This window comes from Mytilus edulis, chromosome 1, assembly GCF_963676685.1.
Source record: "Mytilus edulis chromosome 1, xbMytEdul2.2, whole genome shotgun sequence".
NCBI classification, from domain to species: Eukaryota; Metazoa; Mollusca; class Bivalvia; order Mytilida; family Mytilidae; genus Mytilus; species Mytilus edulis.
This window is the reverse complement of record NC_092344.1, coordinates 124,007,873-124,033,210: the sequence shown is the minus strand read 5'-3', so window position 1 is coordinate 124,033,210 and position 25,338 is coordinate 124,007,873. Positions and strand designations below refer to the sequence as shown.

Here is a 25,338-nt window from a genome sequence, read left to right as displayed (position 1 = left end):
CAAGTTTTGAAAAAAATGAAATGTTTTTTCCAAACCTGCATACCTGCATAAAAAAATCAATAAAGTAGCAAGTGTTTACATGTTATCTGAAACTTTTGATTACAAAATCAAGTTTTCAAAACTAGAGGCTGCAAGGAGCCTGTGTGGCTCACCTGATATTTTTTATTTACAATTGATGCATGAAATAATGCAACGGTTATATTTTTGATTAATGTGTTGTTCAGTCACTCATTGAATATTTTTCTCTATTTGAATTCTATTAGTTATTCTATAAATAATCTTGAAAATACTTCAGCTGATTAAAACCAATCTATTCTAAGAATGCTACAGCTGATTAAAACCAATCTATTTTTAGAATGCTACAGCTGGATAATATCAATCTATTTTTAGAATGCTACAACTGGATAATACCAATCCATTCTTAGAATGCTACAGCTGGTTTAAAATCAATACATTCTTAGAATGCTACAGCTGGTTAAAAATCAATACATTCTTTGAATGCTACAGCTGGTTAAAACCAAGGCTGTAAAGTGACCTATATAGTTGTTAATTTCTGTGTAATTTTGATCTCTTGTGGAGATTTGTTTCATTGGCAATCATACCACATCTTCTTTTTTATATTGACATTTTTTATTCATTGATTTTATAGGTGATAGCAATTTCTTTTGTAATCATATCACATCTTCTTTTCTTTTATAAATCATGAATTATTTTTTAGGCGAGGACAAACAACATATAATGATACAGTATATGGCCTATTATGTTATGGAATTAAATGCTCATACTGAAAATAAAACTATGGAATACTGAATTATAACATATAAATTTATTTCTACAACAATTTAGAATATCACAGTCATATCATGAGTTAAAGTTTAACAAAACCTTTTCTTATTTCATCAAAAAATAGGTTCGCTAAAACTGATCTTAGTAACATGTACTCATGTTTTATAAGTTTGAATTTTCTTTAAAACTATGAAAGGTAAAAAAAAGCTATCAATCTTCACCTGCTAGATTCCACTTTTTGATGTTAGATCATACAACCTACATATGATGCACATTTTAATATCTATCTTTATATTTAGAACAGATAAAGTAACATGTGTGTTGTCTACATGTCATATATATCTTCCAGTCCTACACATGTGTTTCTTACACATGTATTGGTCATATTTTATACATAACATTTCATTCTACATAGATAAAAATAATGTACATTCCAATATCTCTCAATAAAAGTCTTTTTCTAAAACATTGCTTGGCACAATCATACTTATTTATTTGAGACTAATGACGAGTCTACCATCAATTTAAATGTTTTGAAACACTGCAGCCATGTAACTTAACATTCAATCAATCATGAAAATTTTGAATCTAGGGTAATGTAGATGATCCATCTTTGAAACGTTCATATACTTGTCCCTATGTTAATCCACTTTTTGCTTCTTTCAATAGTAAACTTCATCTTGTATTTTTTCTGTCTTAGAGTCTATACTATGTTACTGTCTCATTTCTGATTTCACCATTTTCATAGCTTGTTTAAAAGTCAATGTCTTTGGTCTGTGTTTCTTTATATACTGAAAGTAGACAAAATCAAACATGACCTATAATTGACCTTAATATGATATATTCATACAAACAATTACGTCAAAGTATTAAAAATGGGGATTGTGATAAAGAATCTTTTTGCATACCATGTTTTAGGGAATAGCATTTTACAAAATTATCAATGTCAGAAATTGGGAAGAAAACATTATGTGTGAGGCACATGGTGTATCATATCTTTTTTTGAGGTATCAGAATATTATGGAGCCATCATTTAATATCTTTTTTTCATTAATTCATAATAAAAATCTGTTTATCAAATTCCTATTGAAACTTAGTTTACCGTTGCAAAGTATTTTACGAATAGTTAATCCCTATGATTAATTTAGTATTTAATGCACTTATTTAGTCATTTTACTCATACAAATTAATGGAGATTGAAATTGAACTCTTGTTTGATTGGTTACTAGTTATTTATGGTTAAGTTGTGTTTTCCTTTGTTCTCTTCTGGTAGAATTCACCTGAACTGGTTTTACAAATATGTCCATTTAAATGTCCAGATTGAAATATATTAAAAACAATTTATATTTACCAACAAAATTTCCGTTTTATATTGGACATAAATACTTAACTGACAAGAACTCTGATGAAGATTACCTTTTTTTGTACTATGTGCCACATTCCTATATACCAACTTACTCACTTTACAACTAAGTTTATTTTCAACTCTGGTTTAAAAACATTGTAACCTTAGAATGTTTAGCAGAGTATTTATACTCCAAAGAGACTCAACTCCTTTCACAAAAAAATGAATAACATAGGTTCACAAACTGGTTTAATGTACATTATGAAATCTAGAGTTATCTCCCTTTCTACTTGGTTAGTGTGGATTTATTGGTTAAATTAAAAATTAAATGACTAAATAGGTGTCAGTTATAGAGAACGACATCACACTCATAACAATGTAACAGTTATTAAATAAACAATCGGATGAAAGCAAGACAATTGTTTTCATTCTCACACTCTACAAAAAAGTTCTAAGGCAAAAACAAAGACCATGATCATTGTCTTTAATTTATTGATGTAAATTCTAAACACGGTCCTTTAAATTATCGATTTTTGATAGGTCTGTACAAGAGGGTAGCATTAAAAAAATTGTCTCACACTGAGCCATCAGATAGAGTAAATTATCTCCCTTTTTTATCCAATCAAAATCTGGCATATTGACATGAAGCAAAATAATAGGAGTTCATATACCTGTCTCGTATCCTCTAGTGTTGTATATTTATGTGTTGTCTCCATAGAATCTGTAAATGACTTGTACAGATATTTCTGAGAATGTATAAACTGTTTAGTCAGATCTAACTGTTGTTTTAACATATCATGGAGTGCTAACATGGCTGGGCTGTACGCTGTCATAGCTGAAATACAAGTAGTCTAAATATATTGATTGTTACTGCACTAACAACATATCTTATGACCAAATACCAAGAAGACATAAAAAGTGCTACAGGTTTTCACAAAAAAGAAAAGGTAATTTGACGTGTTTCAGTTCAGCATATGTGCTAAATGTACATGTACATGACCCATTGGTGGCCTTCAGCCTGAAAAAAGGTTTTGATGAGAAAATATCTTCAATTCAGAATTATTGGATTTTTTTCAATTATGCTGTCTTTTTTAGATAATTTGGATATATATGCTTTATATAATACCTTCTAAAGCGTCTGGACTGACCACATGTGTTGCTATAGGTGTGGGGTCCACCATTCCTAGTCCTGTTAGAAATCCAGGTACAGCAAAACCAGAATACTTAGAGTTCCATTGATACTGTAGTCCCGGTTCTGATGTTTGGACCTCCACTGTGTGGGTCTTTACTCTTTCTCGTCTTGGTGCTGGTGTGTCACTATGTCAACAACAAATGTAACAGTAAATATCCAATCATTATACATATTCTTAAGTTGTTCAAATCATTTTAATATTATTTTCATTTAAACTATTTCTTCTTCTTTATCAATAATCTTATTTTTGTGGTTCATTTACCAACATGTACAAATAATAAAATTGAAAATGACATTATTCAGGGATCTCCATGGATGAAAATTGAACGATGGAGGAACTTACACATTACAAACCGTGTCTACGCTGTACAGTGTAGCGCGATCGAAAGTATGTTATTCCTCTATACAAGGAATGGTGAACATGCTAAATCATTGCTTATTTAAATTATATTTATTTGAATTTTCATTATAGAATTAGAAGTATCAATATTTTCATTTATTGCCGTTTTTAACCATTCAAATGCCAAGTCTTCATGGTCCCCCTTTAGTCGAGAATGACCAAAAGCTGTCATGAAGGTCCCCATGTAGATTTCTTGTATTTTTGGTAATTGTTATGGGGGTTAAAAATCAAATGATGTGGAGCTTATTTTTCATGGACAGTTGTCAAATTCAGAACCCATTACCGTTATGGCTGATTTGCAGCAACAACAAAACGATTCGTACGGGTTATGTAAAAGGTTAAAGAGATTTGTAAAGCAAACATTGACAAATGAAAACGTTTTTAATGACTTTATCTGTCAAATTGATGCTGTGCAACATGCATCTTTCGAGTCTGAATAGAAACCCGAAACGCGGATGTATCAATTTGATTGTAATATACGAAATGAATTCGGAATTACGATACGATATCTTTACAGGAAATATTTAAGTTTTTACTTTTAAACTTTTAAAGTAATTCTAAATTATCGTTACAGCAGTATTCAAGTTATTTGCAATGAAATAATATTTACTGTTTTGCGTCTTATTTTGTACTTCTTAAAAAAGGGGGATGCTGATTAAGCAAGTCAAAATAAAGCACGTGTTCTACTTGTTAAACTGTTTTCTTTGTAACTGGATTATTAATTTTTTTATTTAATCTAAATTATCATAATCATTTGCTAAACTTAGTTGATTAATTCGACAAATGGATCGTCTATCCTCAGATAAGTATTCTCCTGAGTGGCTTGTTGATCTACCTGTACAAGCTCAGGTACAACTGATTGGCGATCTTAATCCGGATATCCCTCAGGCGTTAGAACTGTATTGGATTATAACATAAAAAGCCTAAGGATTATGCAATTACATGCATTTGATAATAATTGATAAAAAAAATGGCGTCGGGCTGCAAAAAACGATGAAGTTTAGAACGATGGCGGAGGACAATTTAACGATGGCGCAAAACAATTTAAGGATGGCGCAAGTCATTTGACGATGGCGCAAGTCATTTGACGATGGCGCAAGTAATTTGAACGATGGCGGGGCGCCATCGTTAAACAGGCCATGGAGATCCCTGTTATTCTTGAGATTTTCAATAATAAAAGAGATTTATTACATTGTCAAACTACAACTGAAAAATTAAATCTTCATTGAATATAAAGTGTATGCTTATCTACTGTAGTTTTCATCATTCTATCTATACTCTTAAAGTTAACCAAGTTTACCTATGTTAAACATGTAATGGTCAGAAGACCATGAAATAGGAAACCAGGGGAAATATTAGCATGAAATGAGATCTGCTATATGTACTAAAGCTTGAATGTACCTGTAAGTATAAGAATCCGTAATGGTTCTGTCTGAGGTTGGTGTAGCCCTCGATTCTGTCATCAATGACTCTGAGTCACTACTCAACCTCTCACTTATATCCTCTGTTTCATCCTCCTCATCACTGTACTGAGTCTTTATTTCAGAAAAGGATTTCATTTTAGGTTTTTTCTCACTTTCACCAATACGTTCTGATATACTACTGTCGAAGTCTTCTGAGTATGAGCTATATTTAGGTGTACTAGACCGGGTCTTTATTTCTGATACTATCATTTCTGATCGTGAATCCTTTAATTTCTGGCCTCCTAACATCTGATCTGATCTCTCTGTTTTAATTTCCTCTGATTCTGATTGAGTCTTTATCTCTGATACTTCACTTCGAGGTTCATCCAAGTCCTGAATATCACCTAGTAATTCTTCAACAGTGTGTAAACCTAGTGCACTAAATATGTCATCATTCTTTTTATCCTTTTTCTTCTTTTTTTCTTCTTTTTTAATTTTATTGACTACTTTTTTCTTTGAGACATTTCTGGACTTCCTTTCTGAGATATTTGGTTTAGCAATAATGACAGGTTCCAGGGTATCAGCATCCATTAAATTCACTGAAATCACATAAATTAATGTTTTATTATTAATATATCAACAAAGAAGATAGACATTTAAATGCATTTAAACAACAAATTGATTAAAACCTTACATGTTATGATTCTGTAAAAGTAATAACCACTGCCTTAAATATACAGCTTGCAGAAAACAAAATCTTTTTTTTTTGGTTTAACTTGTATTGGATAGTAAATATCGATTTAGTGTTGGATAAGGAATAGTTCACAATAAAGGACCAAATCCAGGCCTCCGTTTACTGACTCATACATGTTTGCCCTGTCCTAAGTCAGGAGCCTATTGTTCAGTTGTTGTCAATTATTGATGTGGTTGATAAGTCTTTCTCTAATCTCATTTTTTTACATATAAATTAGACTATTGTTTTTTTCTGTTTGAATGGTTTTACACTAATCATTTTGGGCTCTATATAGCTTGCTGTTCCTATATATATTGAGCCAGGGCTCTGTGTTGAAGGCCTTATTTTGACCTTTTATTGTTTATTTTATACACATTTCAACTTGGATGGAGAGTTGTCTCATTGGCACTCATACCACATCTTCTATCTCATATCTATCTTTTACCTCTGAATACATCTTCTGAACTGGCGCTATGTGGGTCACTCTCATTTACTTCTTCTATTATATCACTGGCCACAGTATCTTCTGACAGTGACCTTGACCTTCTAAGACCAGGAGATGGTGACCTTCTCCCTACTTTAGGTGAAGGTGACCTTCGTGGTGTCCTTGATGGTGTTGGTGGTTTAGAATCTGGTGACATAGATCTGTGTGGTGACTGCGATCTCTTTCTGAATTCTTGTCTTGTCTGCAAAAATATTCAAAAAATTACAGTACATCTAGTTTCAATTTAAAATCAACCTTACCCATGATAATGAACATGAATTAATATTGGTGCATAGCCCTATTATTGAGGTCAACTTTATCACAATTTAAAAGCATGAAGACTAACAACTGATTTGATATTTATGTTTGATTGCCAATGAAACAACTCTCCATAACAGACAATTGAAACAGAAAGTAATAACTGTTGGTCACTGCATGGCCTTCAACAATTAGCAAACCCCATACCTCATAGCAAGCTGTAAAAGGCTCTGAAATGACTAATGTAAAATAGTTCAAATAAAAAAACTAACAGCCTAATTAATGTACAAAATAATGAACAATAAACTAAGAAAAAACTATGAAATTATCTATCAAAATGAAAAATTTTGTTTGTTTTTATGTTTAAAGTAGTACTGGTAATTCTCATTTTGTTTACCTACAAAGTGCATACATAACATTTAAAAAAAAATGTAGTTCTTCAAATTAAAATATATATTTATAAACTTGTTATTATTCATATAAATGGTTATCTGTTCTATGCTGAAACTTACCAGTTGTCATAGTGATATATACCTTAATACAAGTAATATGTAATAGCATAATAAAGAAAAATGCAAAAAACTGAATGGTAAATTACAAAATAAATTGTATGTCTCAATTTGTAGAAATACACTTCATCTTTAAAAGTTTCTTAAATTTGCTTACACTTGTGATTAACATGAAGTAATAATGAATTTCTTAATTGAATATGTTGTATATAAATATTTCTCTAATTCTTCGTCAATTTATCCCTTTCTGCACCCATTGTATAAAAAAAATTTAATCAACGTGTGGTTCTGTTGATCTCAGTTCTTCATTGGTTAAAATCCGATTATGACGTCAAATTTTCTTGTTTTCCTCTGAATTTCCAATTGTGACTGCATGAAAAAAGGCGACCATGTCTGATGACGCCACATAGAAAGAACACATCTTTTTACAGATCAGTCACAAAGAAGCAATAAGTTTGCCTGCACATTGTTTGAAAATCATTAGAGAAACAGATTCTACCACTAAATCTCGTGTAATATGATATTTATCCACTCTCGACAATTAAATTTTAAATATTTAAAACGCTCGGCAAGCCTCGCGTTTTAAATTTGAAAATTTAACTGTCTCGAGTGGATAAATATCGTATCACACTCGATGCAGTGGTAGAATCTATATATATATATATATCTATAACATATTCAATTAAGAAATTCATTATTACTTCATGTTAATCACAAGTGTAAGCAAATCTAAGAAACTTTTAAACATATATATATAAAAGGAATGCAAGTGGGTCTACAGATAACTGAGACAAATCAGGAAAAAACATCACTGGGTTTATTTCTTCAGGGAGCTTTCAATATGTGATCATTACAATAGGTTGATGTCAAAACAAAGTTAGTTCTTTCATTTTTATCTGAAATTTGTAAAATGAACTGAAATGTTAACAGATTGAAATGTGCTGTTATAAAAAGGATAGAACAGAAACATTAATGAGAAAGAAACAAGGTGTCAAGTTATTGCAAGTTTTCAGAGAAATTTTTTAAACTGCATTTGAGTTAGAAAAGTGAACAGATTTTAAATGACAGTAAATGCTACTAATACTCAAAAACCTAAAATTATGATTTTTGATGAGTGTTTAAATCATAAATAAAAATGTGAAATACACATTATAAATCAGTATCATATGTATTTTTTTACAACTTCTATCCGTGAAATTTTCTTAACACCAAACCAAAGCATAATAACCAATAAGATAGAATTAAGAATTTAGAAATTACATTTTTAATCTCAAACATGTGTATTATTAAAAAAAAAAAAAGGAGGGGGGGGGGGATATTTATGTAATTATAATTGCAATGAAAAAAGAGACTTGACACCTTTGAGAAAGATTTATGATATATGGTATAATCTTGAATAGTACAGAGTACGGTAAAGAGACAAGTGTGTGATAGGAAATGAAACTAAAAGTTTAGATTAAAGACGAATTATTGAAAGTGAACGTGATAGAAGATACGTGTACATGTAATGTTCTCACCTTACTACTCAATATGTTCCTCTGTCAACATGATACAAACAAAGTCATCAATGATTATGATTATGATAAAGATGTACTAAATTAACAAAGCAGTATTAACAGAAAGACATTAAATCTATATTAGTAAAATGATAAACAAATATCAAATGTTTTTAAAGGTAACATCATCCGGGAAATATATGTACTAGGGTCACTAAGGTTGCATGAAATTTAATTCATAAATATTAAAGCAAGCACTGTTTATGTGATTGTAACTGTTTCTGTAGGCATCAAATATACACATACAAAATTCAGATCAGTATGGCTCTTTAGGTAGCACTCCACAGTTAGGTGTGTAGTTTCCCATTTTGGCCCCTGTGAAATTTTTCAAATATGAGAGCTAGTGTGCAATAAAACTCATTTTTGGATAGCTGAGTATTAAAATAGCCTTTTTTTGTATTGGGTTTATATGAACATCAAGGTTATGTAATGTATTTAATATATAGGCTGCTTTCTGTATGACAGTCAGTATTTGCATGTTCATACCATACATTGGTCCGGCAATTATTGTTATGTTTTTTTCCAACTTTTTATCGCACAAACTTTGTGATTGGATTTTACGAAAAAATGAAGCGAAAGACACCCATTTTTTATTTGATCATTAGGAAGATTTATGAAAACAGTTTCTAAAAAGGTATCACTCAAAGGCATTAAAATTCTAGTTTAATCCAAATTTTGGGGGGATATATGACATGTTCACCCCCCTTTTTGCAATATTTTATGTTAAATAAATGCAGAATGTTGCCATGGATACACATAAAAGGAATTAATTTTCACCTTTTAAACTTTTGAAAATCAAATCTATGGAAGATACTGATTACATACATATGCACATGCACATGTACAACACAAACAGTTAGGTTAATGTATTAGAAAGCCAGGAATAGGAGATGATAAAACATTTTAGGGCTCATTTTTAAGTTTATTTTCTAACTGTGGAGTGCTACCTTAAGAGATACATGTTTAATTTGGAAGTTTACCACATTCAAATTCTGTATAAGTCTTATTGCTTCAAAAATGAGAATTGTATGTAAATATCTTACAATGGTTCCTCCCTTGACAACCATCCTGCCACTGTCGTCACTACCATCAGCAAATATAAATTCTTGTAAACTCTCCTCTCCTGATGACAGTACTACATCTGTTGAATATTTCGTGGAACTTTTTAATTTAAAAGGAGAACCTGAAATAACATTGTTCAACAATTAATTGACTACAGGACAAAATTAATATTAAAACAATATCTTGTTTAAATGCAAACAAAACCATTAAAGAATAATGTGCATGCTCATACTCATGTGTCTGTCCCAGGAATTGTGTCAGTGGGTCATCTGTTGTTGTTATTTTGAGAATTATTGCTGATTCAGCTCTTTGATAGTTTCTGTCTAATTAATTCACAACATGTATGACTCTTAAGGATAAGGAGCTTTATATTGTTAACATTTTTTATCTATTAACTTCATAAAGATTTTACCTCTACTCTTGATGTTGTTTGCATATGGTTTTCTTGCTGTCTTTATAAATCAACACCACATCTCCTTTTATTGATAAGCTGAATTTGTATTCAGGGCAACTACAATCTCACATACATGTATCTTCTGTTGTTATATGATATGTGTACTAATGAGGTTTTCGACAAGATTGTACATTTTGTATGTGAATATTTGGTACCTTTAGCTTTCTGTGCCTGCTAGTGCTTTATTATCATGTGTGTGAGATTTTAAGTACCTTTAGCTTTCTGTGACTATTGTTGGGGTTTTTTACCATGTGTGTGAGTTTTTAGTACCTTTAATTTTCTGTGACTATTGTTGTTTTTTTTACCATGAGTGTGAGTTTTTTAATACCTTTAGTTTTTTGTGACGTTGGGTTTTTCACCATGTGTGTGATATTTTAATACCTTTAGTTTTCTGTGTCTGTTTTTTTTTAACATGTGTGTGAGTTTTTTAGTACCTTTAGAATGTAAGCTTTCTGTGTCTGCTGTTGTTTTTTTACCATGTGTGTGAATTTCTATAATACCTTTTGTTTTCTGTGCCCGCTGTTGGAGATTTTTTACCATGTGTGTGAGTTTTTTAATACCTATAGTTTTCTGTGCCCGCTGTTGGAGTTTTTTTACCATGTGTGTGAGTTTTTTAATACCTATAGTTTTCTGTGCCCGCTGTTGGAGTTTTTTTACCATGTGTGTGAGTTTTTTAATACCTTAAGGTAACTATGACGTTGGTTTTTTAACCATGTGTGTGAATTTCTATAATACCTTTTGTTTTCTGTGCCCGCTGTTGGGTTTTTTTACCATGTGTGTGAGTTTTTTAATACCTTTAGTTTTCTGTGCCTGCTGTTGGGTTTTTTACCATGTGTGTGAGTTTTTTAATACCTACATGTATAGTTTTCTGTGCCTGCTGTTGGAGTTTTTTTACCATGTGTGTGAGTTTTTTAATACCTTTAGTTTTCTGTGCCTGCTGTTGGGTTTTTTACCATGTGTGTGAGTTTTTTAATACCTACATGTATAGTTTTCTGTGCCTGCTGTTGGAGTTTTTTTACCATGTGTGTGAGTTTTTTAATACCTTTAGTTTTCTGTGCCTGCTGTTGGTTTTTTTACCATGTGTGTGAGTTTTTTAGTACCTTTAGCTTTCTGTGCCTGTTGTGGTTTAGGACTAGAGGGTCTGTTACTAATTATAACGGGCTCTGCTGACTGTGGTTTCTTCTTTAGAAATTTTCCAGAATTCTTTCCAATCTTAAAACTATCTGATTCTGTAATTTGACGAGGAGTCTCCATTGAGTCACTGTCTGTTTCTAAAGTAAACACTTTTCTATTTTCATTTGATCTTTGCGTAATTTTTTTGGCTAAAACTGATGCTTTTTCTAAAGCTGCTGATCTCTGACCCTGGACAGACATTTGACCTGATTTCTGGACAGACCTTTGACCTGGTTTCTGGGCAGACTTTTGATCAATATGACCCCTTATTTGTTCAGAAACAGTTGGTACTGGACTAGCTGATGAAACCTGGGGCTTCCTCAAGAATTTAGACATTGGTTGAGAGGCTGTATCTCCGGTTATTTTCTTCTTTAAAAATTTGCTCCCTGATGTAGTTAATGCTCTCCGCTTCATTGAAGAAGACGTATCATGAGTGTCTAGTTCACTTGATATAGAAATATCACCCATCTCCTCAAAATCAACAGATTTACCCCTCTGCTGAGCAGTTTTCTGTGATAGTGATTTAATGTATGCCTATAAGGAAAAGACAGTTTGTTATATATTTATGATTAATTCTGATAGGTATGCTCATAATTTGATGCATATTATTGCAAGAAGACTATTTTGTGTTCAAAATTGAAAGGTTAATTTCAAAGCTCAACAATAACAATGCAAAACACATATTTGAAATAATGAACATGCAGTTCAGGATTATTTTTTTTTATATTAACCAAGCAATTGAATATTATTTTGAAACAAATAATATATAATAATAGATTTCAGATTTAGTCCAGTACATTCTAAGAATTTCCTGAAAATATTTTTTTTGTATTTTTGTTTAATATGAAAATTAGTATCACAGTTCACACAAATTGCAATTGCATATTGTAGATTATTGGGTTGTGTTGTGTATTTGATCGTAAGCTAACTAAGGCGTTAAAGATAGAACTATGTCTGCCATTATACGTTTCTATTCAATACAACATAAAGTATGACAATTACGTGACGTCACAAAGATAGTGGCCGTACTGCAAAAAGGTACGTAAATATTAACGCAATTCTTTTCACATCTATTGTATGATTTTTTTCACTTTTATTTCAATGCAGCAATTTTGTAAATTGCATTATTTACCAAGGGCAAATCTGAGGTTATAAATGTATGATGAAAACTAACCCAACTAAATAGAGTTAGTCATGCATTTTACTTTCACTTTCATTTCAGTATGAACTAAATAACCCTCCTTAGCCATGCACACATAATCTCATCAATTTTCCATTTCTCATCAATTTTCAAGAATTGAAAATTATTCATGTTACTGTGGATTCTTTTATTTTCGTTGGATACCAATTTTTCGTGGATTTCGTGGTAACAGGTGAACCACGAAATTAAATGTTCAACGAATTACAAATTTTCTATAGGCTTGTATGTAAACTGCATCAAGACCATGAAATTAAATATCCACGAACATGAAAGTTTTACCTTATCCACGAAAATTGGTACCCACGAAAATAAATGAATCCACAGTATTCTAGATTCAAATAATTCCTTGTGTGTTGTTCTTTATCAAAATATATCTTATTTCCTGTTTTTGTTTGACTGTGAACAAATCTTACATTGAGAGCTTCATCCTCATCATCGACCTTCTTTACACGTTCCCCTTTCAACTGTGAGGAAACCTTGTTCAACAAAGCATTGGTAGAACTCCCAGATCTTTTCATCTTCAAACTACAAAATGATAAGTAAATGATGTATAACCTATACAAAATGATGTCTGGGAAAACTACAAAATAATAAATAAATGATGTAGCAAAGTTATTTATACAATTTTATGATAAATACATGATATAGAAGTTTACTGAAAAACATTTAAGTTTAACAGTCTGTCACTGAATAGAATTGCACTTTTATTGCATAGTTGAACACTGTGTACAAATGTTGAGAATAGACTAAACATGCTTGGAATAAAAATTTACACAAGTTTTGTTTTGAATAAAAAAAATCCACAAGTTTATCAGTATATATTTTGCATGTATTTACATGTACCTTTGTTTATTAGGAATTATTACATGTTTTATTCAAGTGTTGTTAAAACATAACCCCATTGTTTATCCAATAAATCTGGGAACTCCACTATGAATTTCCAATATTTTACATATCAAATTCAAAATGTTGGGATAATTGTCTATGTAGAGTTATGAATGACTTTCAAAAAATGTCTATTTTGGTGTCAATCTTAATGACAATATAGGGGCAAATATCTAAACAAAGTTTTCAGCTGGCCATTTAAACTTTTGTTCAACATGGAATTTAATCGAAGATCTTACTACTAAAGAAGGGATTGTCCTTTAGTACATACATACTTTATGTTTGGGTTTATTAATAGAATATTTAGAATTTTCAGAAAATAGGAATTTATTGTTAATCATACATGTATTTCAATTCTTTATTGATTTTAACTTAATAAAAAGAACTTTTCTAAATCTTGGCAATCTGTTATAATGAAAAATTATATGCATAGGCGCACTTCTATAGAAACCTTTTAAATGTACATTGTAATTAAATTGGACTTTTTAAGAATTGTCATCATGTTATATTTATCATGCTTATATATCCACAGACCAGTCCACGTCATTTAAATTTGGTCTTTGGTGGATATAGTTGTCTAGCTAATTGGCAATAATACCACGTCTCATCATTTTTATATAAAGTGGGAAAAAAATATTTTGGCAGCACAACTTTATGTCACATTCAGGTAAATACAACATCAAGTTTATATTTAATTATGTTTTTGTATTTTCTTAGTTTACTTTAAAGACCTAACAAAACATCTGTCAGAATTTGTGTGGTTTTTTTTAAAGTAAAAAAATTCAGACATTATTTTCAATAAGTTTATTACACAAAATCAAAATATGAAGTAAATACATGTACTCTTGGGCCTGTAATAATTATATCTACAGGCCAACAGAATCCAACTAAAAATTTTCAAAAATTCAGCTCTGGGCCTGTAGATTAAAAAGTTCATCGTGAAGACTGTGACTTCACAATGGTGTATAACACATGGCGCCTACTGTTGTCAGAATCATCCATAGCAATCCTACCCAAGTATGTCAAACGTAATGATGTCAACCTACACAAAACTGGCAATTCAAGTTTTGCAGTAAATGATTAATTATAAAAATTGTTTCAGAAAGAAAAAAAATGTTAGTTTTCGTATGAATAGAAGTTTTTTTTTAATAGAACTTATCATACAGTTAGTAAAATGGTATAACATGTATAATATACCGTGAAAAAATCTAACAAGTGTTGTTTTTGGTATGTCTAATATTAGTAATAAGTTACAATTTTTCCCATGAAGTCAATGTCATGCAGTCTCTCTCTTGACTTTACATATGAAATGAAACAAGATCAGATAACTCAGAGAATCATTAAGACTTTCCCATTGAATTGACCAATAGAAAACTGAGACATACAAGGAAACATGACGCGTTTATTGCCAATTCTTCAGCAGTTTGCAAAATTATTACAATTGACATACTTTGGTAGTGTAGAAAAATTTCAAAAACTTAAATCTCATTTATGTTTTTTATGTATATATGTTTATATGTATCATCATAATCATAATGTATATATATACAACTCGTCAAAACATCAACTCAACAATGTTAGATGTGTAAATTTGCTTTCGCTTTCGTAATGTATATGTTAGCGGCAATAAGTGAAATCAGGCATTAAGCTAAAATCGTAGGCAATAAGCTAACGCCTAGGCAGGAAGTCTATTGCCTAAATGATGTAAGGCATTAGTCTTAAATCCTAGGATTTAAGCTTAAATCCTGAAAAATGTGTGCAGGCATTAAGCTTAATGCCTAAAATGTAAATGCGAGTAAATAAAAGACATTTATTCATTTAAATTAAAATACATTTGTTACATAATAACATTATGATAACTGTTGCCTGTTTATCGACACTGTCCTAAAATTCGTCCTATAAGATATTCTTAAGACAGAAAATATGATATAGTCAGGATTGACTTACGACATTTCTCAGCATGCTGCACATTGAAGCTATCTGAGGATTATATTAGCTGGGTAGTTCTTAGTATTGGCGTAAAAGAAAATAGCAAATGAAAAAAAAATGAAATATTGTATAAAATTCAACCAAAAACTTTAATTCATAAACCAATTAATCATTAGAAGTTAATCATTAGTTTTAAATGAAAGGTTATAAATAATTTTTATATTATAATTGAAGATCTAAACTCTTTAAAACGAAATATGAGTAAAAAAACTATAACTACGTTTTATATAAGATTCGAAAAAAAATAATTGTAAATAGTTAAAATTAAATATATAATCGGTAAAATCATTTTACGCTTTGAGGGACCTGAATTCGAAGCGTCACGGTTTCATACTTAAAAGTCCATAGGAAAATTTGTGCATCTTTCATATAAATACTGAACACTTCAACTATTTCATTTTATTACTGTAAATAACATAAGTTTGAAAATGAGCAGAAGAAAAAAATCAAATTTTTCACTGATTTTAACGATTCAAAAGTACAGAGCTCGGTGTCATCCTAAATATAAAAGAGAAGATGTGGCATGATTGCCAATATCATGAATATGACAAATCTCCACAAAAGACCAGAAATAAATTCACTAATAACATATGTTATTTATCATGATTAAATGCATCAAATAATAATCAAGTAATATAAAAACTTGATAGAAATGTGTGTTCAAAAATCATTTTGTTATCACAAATTGTGGAACAAAGACAATTTACTTATCCAATAAAAAAAAATAGAAAATGGTGTGATAAAAAAAATCATATCTTAATTTGGTCTACTTTTAACCAGTTCAAACCAGCCCAACTAATGAAGTGTACAAATGTTCAAATAAATATAATTATAATCATTCTATAGAATCCCCCCCCCTTTTTCAATTGGATATAATTACTTTTTTTAAAGTCTTTTTGATGCTTAGTAATACCACACAAACATGAAAAAAGTATGAGTTAGTTCTGTTTTTCAACTTCAAAAATTACTTAATAAACTTACTTAATTTGAAAATCCGTCAAATGAATGTATATATATTTATAAATGTAGAATTAGAAATATAATTAAAAAGCGACTCTATATCAAAAATAAATCACCCAATACATGTATGCATAAATTCCAGAGTTTACTTATTGCCTAAATTTATGTTCGGCAACAGTCATCATCAGATTTCAGGCAATAAGCTTAATGCCTGAAAATTTCAGGCAATAACTTAATGGCTAGGCGTTAGCTTATTGCCTAGGATTTAAGCTTAATTTTACTTATTGCCGCTAACATATATATACATGTAGTACAACCTGATAAGCAGGGGCCAATACAGCCATTTTAATCACATACATTTGTATGAAGTCAACTTGTGAAACTGGTTATCCCTTGAAATCAAATCTCATTACTTTAAAAGAAGATCCTTTAATTATATATAATATGCTTGTGACGTCCTTTAAGTTAGGACATCATGTTCAGTGTAAAAAAGAAACGCGATCATCAGGTAACATTTATTCATATCGAAGACAAAGATTATTAAAAATGAAATTGGTATTGTGTTCCTTGAGTTTCTATATTATATTAGACTACTCAAAGTCTCATGACAACAATACTGGAAGAAGGAAGTAGATTTCTGCCTTCTGGAATTAAAAAAAGTAACAAAAAAAAGTTAACGATTTTCCCGATTTTTTTTTTACTATAATTGAGATGATTTACTCAAGTTGATATCCAAGATATCCCATTCTCACTCATTATAAAACATATAAATATGGGATTTCCTTAAAGTGGGATAATAAGTTAAACAAACATATCTGATATCATGATTGATCATTGATCACATGATATAAAGGATGATCCCTGATCACTTGAAACCTTCTGGAGCTCAACAGGTATCATTTGTCTCATTTTAATGATTACTCTTTATTTAAATTAACTCTAAGCCTAATATTAGATGAGTGTGAGTACTGTTAGCTTGTTCACTTTCTTGAAACTGTTATACTTTCTTTCTTTCTTTTGTATTAGCTTCCTATCTAAGGAACACCCCGCAATGGGTAATCAGGAGTATTTACAGTAGTGGGTAAATCAAAGATTTATTTTATATTTTTAAAAGTTAATTACAATAGGGTTAAAAAGTAAAAAAAAAAAAAAGGACCAAAGACAAAGGTAAAAATAATCGATAAAATAAATAATGTAAAAAAGGGCCAGTAGACGTGCTCTGTACATATGGTGGAGAGGTTAACGTGGTTAAGAGATAAAAATACAATAAAATGGGGATGGAAAAATATTCACAGGATTAGAAAAATGTACAAATGTACATGTTTGGAGGCATAAAATCTAAAACTCAACTTGTCCATCATAAGTAAAAAAATAAAAATTGATTAGGTACAAAAGTTACTAGAGTACATTGTCTATATTAATCAGTCCTAGAATTCACATACTTCCATTTGAATTTCACTTGTTTTCTAAGTTCTTTAGAAGCTGTAAGCGGCAGATATGTATTTTGTAACAGAAGTCTCTAGCACAGGCACTTGTCTCAGAAAAAAAATTCCTGTATACCTTATTATAACACAAGGTACTTAACTTGCATTTTAGAACAATGTTGGGTGGTGACGAAGTTCCGTTATATGCCGCTTTATATGCTGTTAATCCCACTAAAGCCTGTTTTGTCGTAAATCTAAATTGATTTATCTTTACAATGGTGTATAACATGCCTACATTTATTGTCGGAATCATCCGTAGCAATCCTACCAAAGTATGTCAATCGTTATAATTTTGCAAACCGCTGAAGAATTGGCAATAAACGTGTCATGCTCCTTGTATATCTCGGTTTCCGATTGGTCAATTCTATGGGAAAGTCTAAATGATTCTCGGAGTTATCTGATCTTGTTTCATTTCATACGTAAAGTCAAGAGAGAGTATGCAAGACATAATTGACGTCATGGGAAAATTTGTAACTTAGACATACCACAAACGACACTTGTTAGATTTTTTCACGGTATATCATGCATTTTTACTAACTGTATGATAAGTTCTATTCATACGAAAACTAACAGTTTTTTTTACAACAATTATTATAATAAATCATTTACTGCGGTCGTTTATTGCCAATTCTTCAGCGGTTTGCAAAATTGTTACGATTGACATACTTTGGTAGGATTGCTACGGATGATTCCGACAACAAATGTAGGCATGTTATACACCATTGTATAGATAAATCAATTTAGATTTACGATATAACCACAGGGGGGTCTCAACATGGGATTTTGGGTACAGGTGTGCAGCTGGGATTTTAAAAACACCCCCCATTCATATATTGAATAATTGTGAAATCCCTACCTATACATATATTTCACAGCGAAATCATAACCCATTCATATATTTATCAGCTCAAATAGTACCCACAATCGGTCAATTACTACCTATTGATTAATTTCCTCGGTAAAATTGCACCCCATTGATATATTTGACGGATCAAAAAAGGGACCCATTCCAGCGGCACATATGTATATACCTTTATATAGGAAGAGACCCCCCCGTGGATATAACAAGCTTTAGTGAGGTTGACAGCCTATAAAGCGGCATATAACGGAACTTCGTCACCACCTAACATTTTTCTAAAATGCAAGTTAAGTACCTTGTGTTATAATAAGGTATATAGGAAAAAAAATTCTGAGACAAGTGCCTGTGGTCTCTAGTCAGTGACTCGACATTCATCTTCTGGGTTTTACTGAGGTTTTGCAGATTGTGGAAAACTGAGAAATCTAGCAAAAGTGCTACAATGTTTTGGTTAATGTTAAAAAGTTATACTAGTACTAGTTTTCAACAGTTAACAGATTTTAAAGGTAAACAAAAACATGTCCGAGCATAGCACAAGATTAAAATCAACGAAAGCAAAATGACAGCAACACGTCACAAATCTTTGAAAAAATATGCAATAGTAAAAAACCTTGTTGTTGATTATTCCAAGTTCCGAAAAGATATCATAATTAGCTTGAAATTAGCATTAAAAATCCTTTTTGAACTGATTTCACATTTTCCTCCATTTTTGTAAACAAAACAAAATTCACAATCTTCTCCGCGTTTGATATGAAGCAAACTAAAAACTATACCGAAGACGGTAAATCTAAGTCGTAATCTCGGATTGCATCTTCTTCTTCACTGTATCTTCCTCCTGCTAATGAGGAGCACATCCTAACGGATTTTAAGAAATAGTTGGATATATTACACAGCACAAATACAATATAAATTTTAGGCTTATGTTACACGGCACAATATAATCTATTTTAAAATATTCCACATAGAATGTTATTTCAAAACTTCTTATCATAAAACTATGCACTGTTTTACATGTTAATATATACCGTGAGACTAAAAAATTCAGACTGAAATCTTTAAAAGCTAAAAAGTGTTCATATAAACGGTTTTGTAATCAGCACAACATAACAAGACAAGGACACTAATATTTGCTACTGTTAATACTTGTATTTAAATCAATTTATGGTATGGTTCCTAACTATTTAGAACAAAATTTTCATTTTATTAATAATCAAAACTATAACTTACGTTCAGCTGATGAAAAACTATTAAATCTTCCAAAACCAAAAACAATTTTTTTAAAGAAAACATTTACATAATCAGGTTCTCAAATATGGAACAGTTTACCAAATGAAATCAAAGTGAGTGATACACTTGTATCTTTTAAAACAAAATGTTACAAATGTTACAAATGTTTCATCAATTGTGCACTTGAAATTAATATGCCTTATCATTATTATTTCAATACAATTGTATATTGTGTATAATATAACTTTATAATTCTGTGTGTACTTATAACTATGTTATTACACGTGTTTTTCATTTCTCATTTTTTTTTTATAGATCAGACCGTTGGTTTTCCCGTTTGAATGGTTTTACACTAGTAATGTTGGGACCCTTTATTGCTTGTTGTTCGGTGTGAGCCGAGGCTCCGTGTTGAAGGCTGAGCATTAACCTATAATGGTTTACTTTTTTAAATTGTCATTTGGATGGAGAGTTATCTCATTGGCACTCACACCACATCTTCCTATATCTATTATAACTATCGCATTGTTGAATGGTTTAATCTGCGTGGCTTGGCTTGCCGCTGCTAGAATAAAATAAATAAATAAAATAAATAAATAATCTTTATTTCAAGTGGATGATCCCTTTAGTTAAAACTAATCTTCCTGAGAGTCCTCAAAATGATAATAACATAGTTATAAGTACACACAGTATTATAAAATCGGTTTGGTACAATTAAAACGTTCAATTCCGCTGCAAATTTTTGCATTTGTCCTAAGTCAGGAATCTGATGTACATTAGTTGTCGTTTGTTTATGTTATTTATACCTGTTTCTCGTTTCTCGTTTTTATTTAAATTAACACACTATAATAAATTTGATCTGCGATACCTTAATGCAAAATTACATAGTTAATAAAATATTAGGGACAAACATTCAAGGCCAATATGTGTTAAAGCAGGATGTTGGAATACTCAGGTGTCGGATTACACAGCTACTGTTGTACAAGTAATCTTGATGAACAGTTCCAAAGATGCACAACAAGTGCTCATCTGTAAAGCTGTATATAAATTGTACATTTACAAAGCTAGATTACTTGTTCTAAAGTAGCTGTGTATACAGGTTATACTGTAAATACCTTTCGGTAATCGGGGATATTAAATACATGTCCGTTTGAGCGTAACATTGCATTATTCTTCGATGTATAGAAAAAGGATTTTTGCTTAAATGCATTTATTAAAAACTCCAATATTTCTTTTTCTGCCAATTTCAATTATAGTTAAGCATGCTAAAGTCCAAGCACAAAGATGATATATAAACGATAGCTATTGATTAGTCACTATGGTTAATCATTGTGACTGAGTACACACACATTCACTTTTATTAATCTATGTTCATTGCGTTCAGACGCTTCACATGCATATCATAGCACATTTTACGAAATGTTGACTCTATATTGTTCATAAGCTCTACATCATAAGGTAGATATTCTCCAGTAAGTTTCCTGCGGTCTGTTATCAACTGCATGGCATTCAATGTCTCTATCACGGAACTCGCTATTCCACTGAATGCTTCTAATTTTGTTCACTATCTCTTGCTTGATGGTTCCATAGTGTTTTATTCGGAAACCTCTAAGGACTGCATTATTCGGAAACCTCTAAGGACAGCACATCTTGTAATGAAGTGGATAAGGTTTTCTTCTTCAATCCTACAAACGGGACAGATTGAGTCAGCATTTTCTATGTGGAATTTTGGCTTATTTGCTTGAAGGATGTAAGTTCCAGTAAGAATTCTTGCATTAATTATTGCTCTATTGTGTCATATTACGGCACGATCTCATTACCGAATATGTAAAGTCACGGACGTTTGTTTATATTCCAAGGGTTTATAAGATTTTAAAATAGAAATTACCACTTGTGACAAGAAAGGCGCATAACGTATAGACAACAAAAAGTTTAAAGAATTCGCTATTTAAGCTTAAGTTCATGTCACAAGAGGTGTGCTGGCAAATGAATAGAGAACAGATTATAAAACAGTGTTATGTTTGTTTTCCAGGGTGAAATGGATTATTTACATGAACCACCGAATTTTTCATGGGTTGTTGATGGTAAACTGTGTGCCATGGGTCTTCCAAGATCGAAGGAAAACATTCAATACCTACTGGACAACAATGTCACCTACCTTATATCTCTAACATACTACAGTCAACCTCCGGTAACTGATTTCAAAGGTAACTCTAACTTACTATAGACAACCTCGGGCCACTGAGTTCAATGGAAACTCTAACATACTTCAGACAACTTCTCGTAACTGAATTCAAAGGTTACTCTAAGATCCTCTAACATACCAAATACAACCCCCGTAACTGATTTCAAAGGTTACTCTTACGTTTTTAGATTTTGTTTTTAGAATAGTACGTACGGCGATAGGATTTTACAGTTTTCAAAGCATGAATAATGTAAACGTATTAACAAACTCACAACTTGAATGGAAGACGCCAGGAACTCACAGCTATAAGAAATACTTAAAGCAAATTAAAACTTAAAAGAAAGCACCGTCAAATCACTTTAAGGGAAAACTTCAGTTATTCACAGAAATAAGAAATACTTAAAGCAAATCAAAACTTAAAAGAAAGCACCGTTAAATCACAGCTCAAAAGGAAACTTCACTGGTAACTAAAAGTGTTGAAAGCTTGTTTGTCCACTTTTAAATCCATAAAAAGGAATGTAATGCATATATTTTATCTGTATCAATATTGAAAACACTCTTCTTACTGTAGTAGTGTCATTTTTAGCCTATGAAATAATAGTAAAAATATCTTTAAAGTTCTTTAATTAATTGTATTTACTATTAACGTTTAACTCTAGAATTTTGATAAAGGAATATTATTATTTAAATCAAATCTACACTTTACTTTTTATATTGAGTTCACGAATATTCAAAAGGTTCTTACTTTAAATTACGTATTTGATTGGTCATTGTGAATAGTAAAATTGAGAATGGAAATGAGGAATGTGTCAAAGAGACAACAACCCGACCATAGAAAGAAAGAAGAAATAGCGTTCACATAATTACTATAGTCAAGTTTTACTGATGTGAATATAACCATTTATTTTATTAGGGTTGTGTATCAAATCATAAACTTTACTGGTTTATGTGATTGTTTGTGAAACAAAAGTCCCGTGAAAAATACATGTAACTGTTGGAATGTGTTTATTACTGGTTTTACAATTGACGAACTTAAAGTCTCAAAGTATGTAATACTTATAATTCTCTTTCTGAAATGTTGATACTAATCTACTATCTTAATCGTGTATTGTGTAAGCTTACCAGATCTTACCAGTTTCCCATCATTTTTTCTTCTTCACATGTTTCTATTTCAGATATGAATCATCTTCACTGCAAAGTTGAAGAATTTTCACCCCCATCTTTAGATCAAATCCAAGAATCTATAGATTTTATCAACACGGCATACGAACAGGGAAAGGTATAGTTACTTACAGTTTTATCTGGGAATTGATAAAGAAGATAAAATTTTACATAGATACAGGAAGATGTGGTATGAGTGCCAATGAGACAACTCTCCATCCAAGTTACAATTCATAAAAGTAAACCATTATATAGGTCAAGGTACGGTCTTCAACTCGGAGCCTAGGCTCACACCGAACAGCAAACCATTTAAACGGAAAACCAATTGTCTAATCTTTATAAAAAAAACGAGAAACGAGAAACACGTATAAAGTAAATGAACAAACGACAACCAATGACCACCAGCTGCCTGACTTAGGACAGGTGCAAACAATTGCAAACAATAAAGGCATTCTTTTTCAAAACCTTTAGAACGAGGTCGCCGCCAGTCAACCATCAGTGGCGGATCAAACATGTCAAAAGAGGGTTAACATAATAATTATTTTCAAGTCTCGACGTTGCTGATTTTTTTTAGATTGTATATGTAATTTTATGCGTTTTATATGTCGATAATTTTCAGGCAGTGGGTATACATTGTCAACATGGTATAGGTCGAACAGGGACAGTTGTAGCATGCTATTTTGTAGAGAAGCATAATATGACAGCAGCAGAAGCCATATCACACATCCGATCACTACGCCGGTGGTCTATAGAAACAATAGAACAAGAAGAAACAGTGTATCAATATGACAAGAGAAAAAGAATAGAACAAAATAAATCAGTCATTTCAAAAAAATGTACATTTTTCGGTTATTGCCTATTGTCTGTTTTATTTGTAAGTTTGACATATTTTTTTAATTTAACATAAGAGTTTACATATTGTGCAAGATAGTACATGCAAATATTAGTGTGCAAAAAGTTTCATATCTTTTTTATATTCGTTGAAGTATGAAAATTCGCCAATTTCCATGCGTTCATTTTTGATAAATAACATTTGCATTCAAATTATCTGTACATAAAACTGTCTTTAAAGGTAAACAGAATGATTTTTCTTTATTTAGTAACATCATAATTGAAAATAAATAACTTTCCATGTTTCGAATCATGACAAATTTTATTCCACAGTCACTGGAATGTCTGTTCATCAATATTTGTCCTTCCTGTTACTATTTATTTGTTTACGAAATAAAACTAGTTTCTCCCTCAAATAACGGCGGGTTTTTATGGTGACGTCGTAGGCGTGGATACAAGACGTAACGACATGGTGAAATTTTTTATGTGGAAGGATTTTGGTCATCAGAATCCGAAGATCGGTAGGTATTGATGTATGCGTACCTTTTTATAATGTCTCTCATGTTACCAGTTGATAGATAATTTTTAATTGCATAAGACTAATGAAACGCTTGTTACCGTAACTTAGGCATGGGCCGGAAGTATAAAAACACTACATCAGTTATTAGGGAGCGACTATTTTAAAACCAATTTAAGTTATGTACTAATTTTTCCATCCTGTTACTGTCCTTCCTGTTACAAAGACAGTGGTAACAGGAGGGAGGGCCCTCATGGGGTTTTTGATTATGTGATTACTTGGCCGTTTTTTTAATGATTATTTGATTATTAAGCCAAATATTTCATGATTATTTGATTACCTAGGACTGTATTTTTAGTTTATGATTATTTGATTACTAAAGATAAGCAAATATTTAATGATTATGTGATTATATTGGCAAAAAAATGGTGATTATGTGATTACTAGGACCCCCCCCCCCCCCCCATGAGGGGCCTCAGGAGGGACAAAAATGGTAACAGGATAGACATACTTTGTAAGATAACTCAAAATGCCTCTTACATTATCGCAAATAAATTGTTACACATATTTATTACCATACGGTAAAATGTACATTTGTATTAAGTATTTCTAGAACAAGTCAAGTGCTACCTTTAATGAGTAAAATTTATAAATTGTATTTTGTATAAAACAATGATTTTAAAAGTTGAT

The 25,338-nt window shown here is 31.1% G+C and overlaps 2 protein-coding genes across 3 annotated transcripts; one reads left to right on the top strand and one right to left on the bottom strand.

Moving 5' to 3' along the window:
- Positions 1-811: 811 nt before the first annotated feature.
- LOC139518631 (uncharacterized protein C19orf44-like) lies at positions 812-19,460 on the bottom strand. Of its 2 annotated transcripts, none has more exons than XM_071310109.1 (10): positions 19,341-19,460; positions 12,970-13,081; positions 11,283-11,889; positions 9,710-9,849; positions 8,628-8,648; positions 6,305-6,545; positions 5,125-5,725; positions 3,258-3,448; positions 2,803-2,966; positions 812-1,577 (listed from the first exon to the last, which is right to left on the bottom strand). In XM_071310109.1, exons 2-10 carry the CDS (start codon positions 13,072-13,074, stop codon positions 1,500-1,502), a joined length of 2,148 nt encoding a protein of 715 aa, XP_071166210.1. In that variant the 5' UTR covers positions 13,075-13,081; positions 19,341-19,460; the 3' UTR covers positions 812-1,499. The 2 variants fall into 2 exon arrangements, with proteins under 2 accessions (XP_071166210.1, XP_071166215.1); XM_071310114.1 differs by having other exon boundaries at positions 12,970-13,074.
- On the top strand, positions 13,974-24,873 carry LOC139518656 (dual specificity protein phosphatase 23-like). The gene is made up of 4 exons (XM_071310133.1): positions 13,974-14,108; positions 21,987-22,161; positions 23,315-23,418; positions 23,920-24,873. The coding sequence occupies exons 2-4, from the start codon at positions 21,993-21,995 to the stop codon at positions 24,205-24,207; spliced, it is 561 nt and encodes a 186-aa protein (XP_071166234.1). The 5' UTR covers positions 13,974-14,108; positions 21,987-21,992; the 3' UTR covers positions 24,208-24,873.
- The last annotated feature ends 465 nt before the right edge of the window (positions 24,874-25,338 follow it).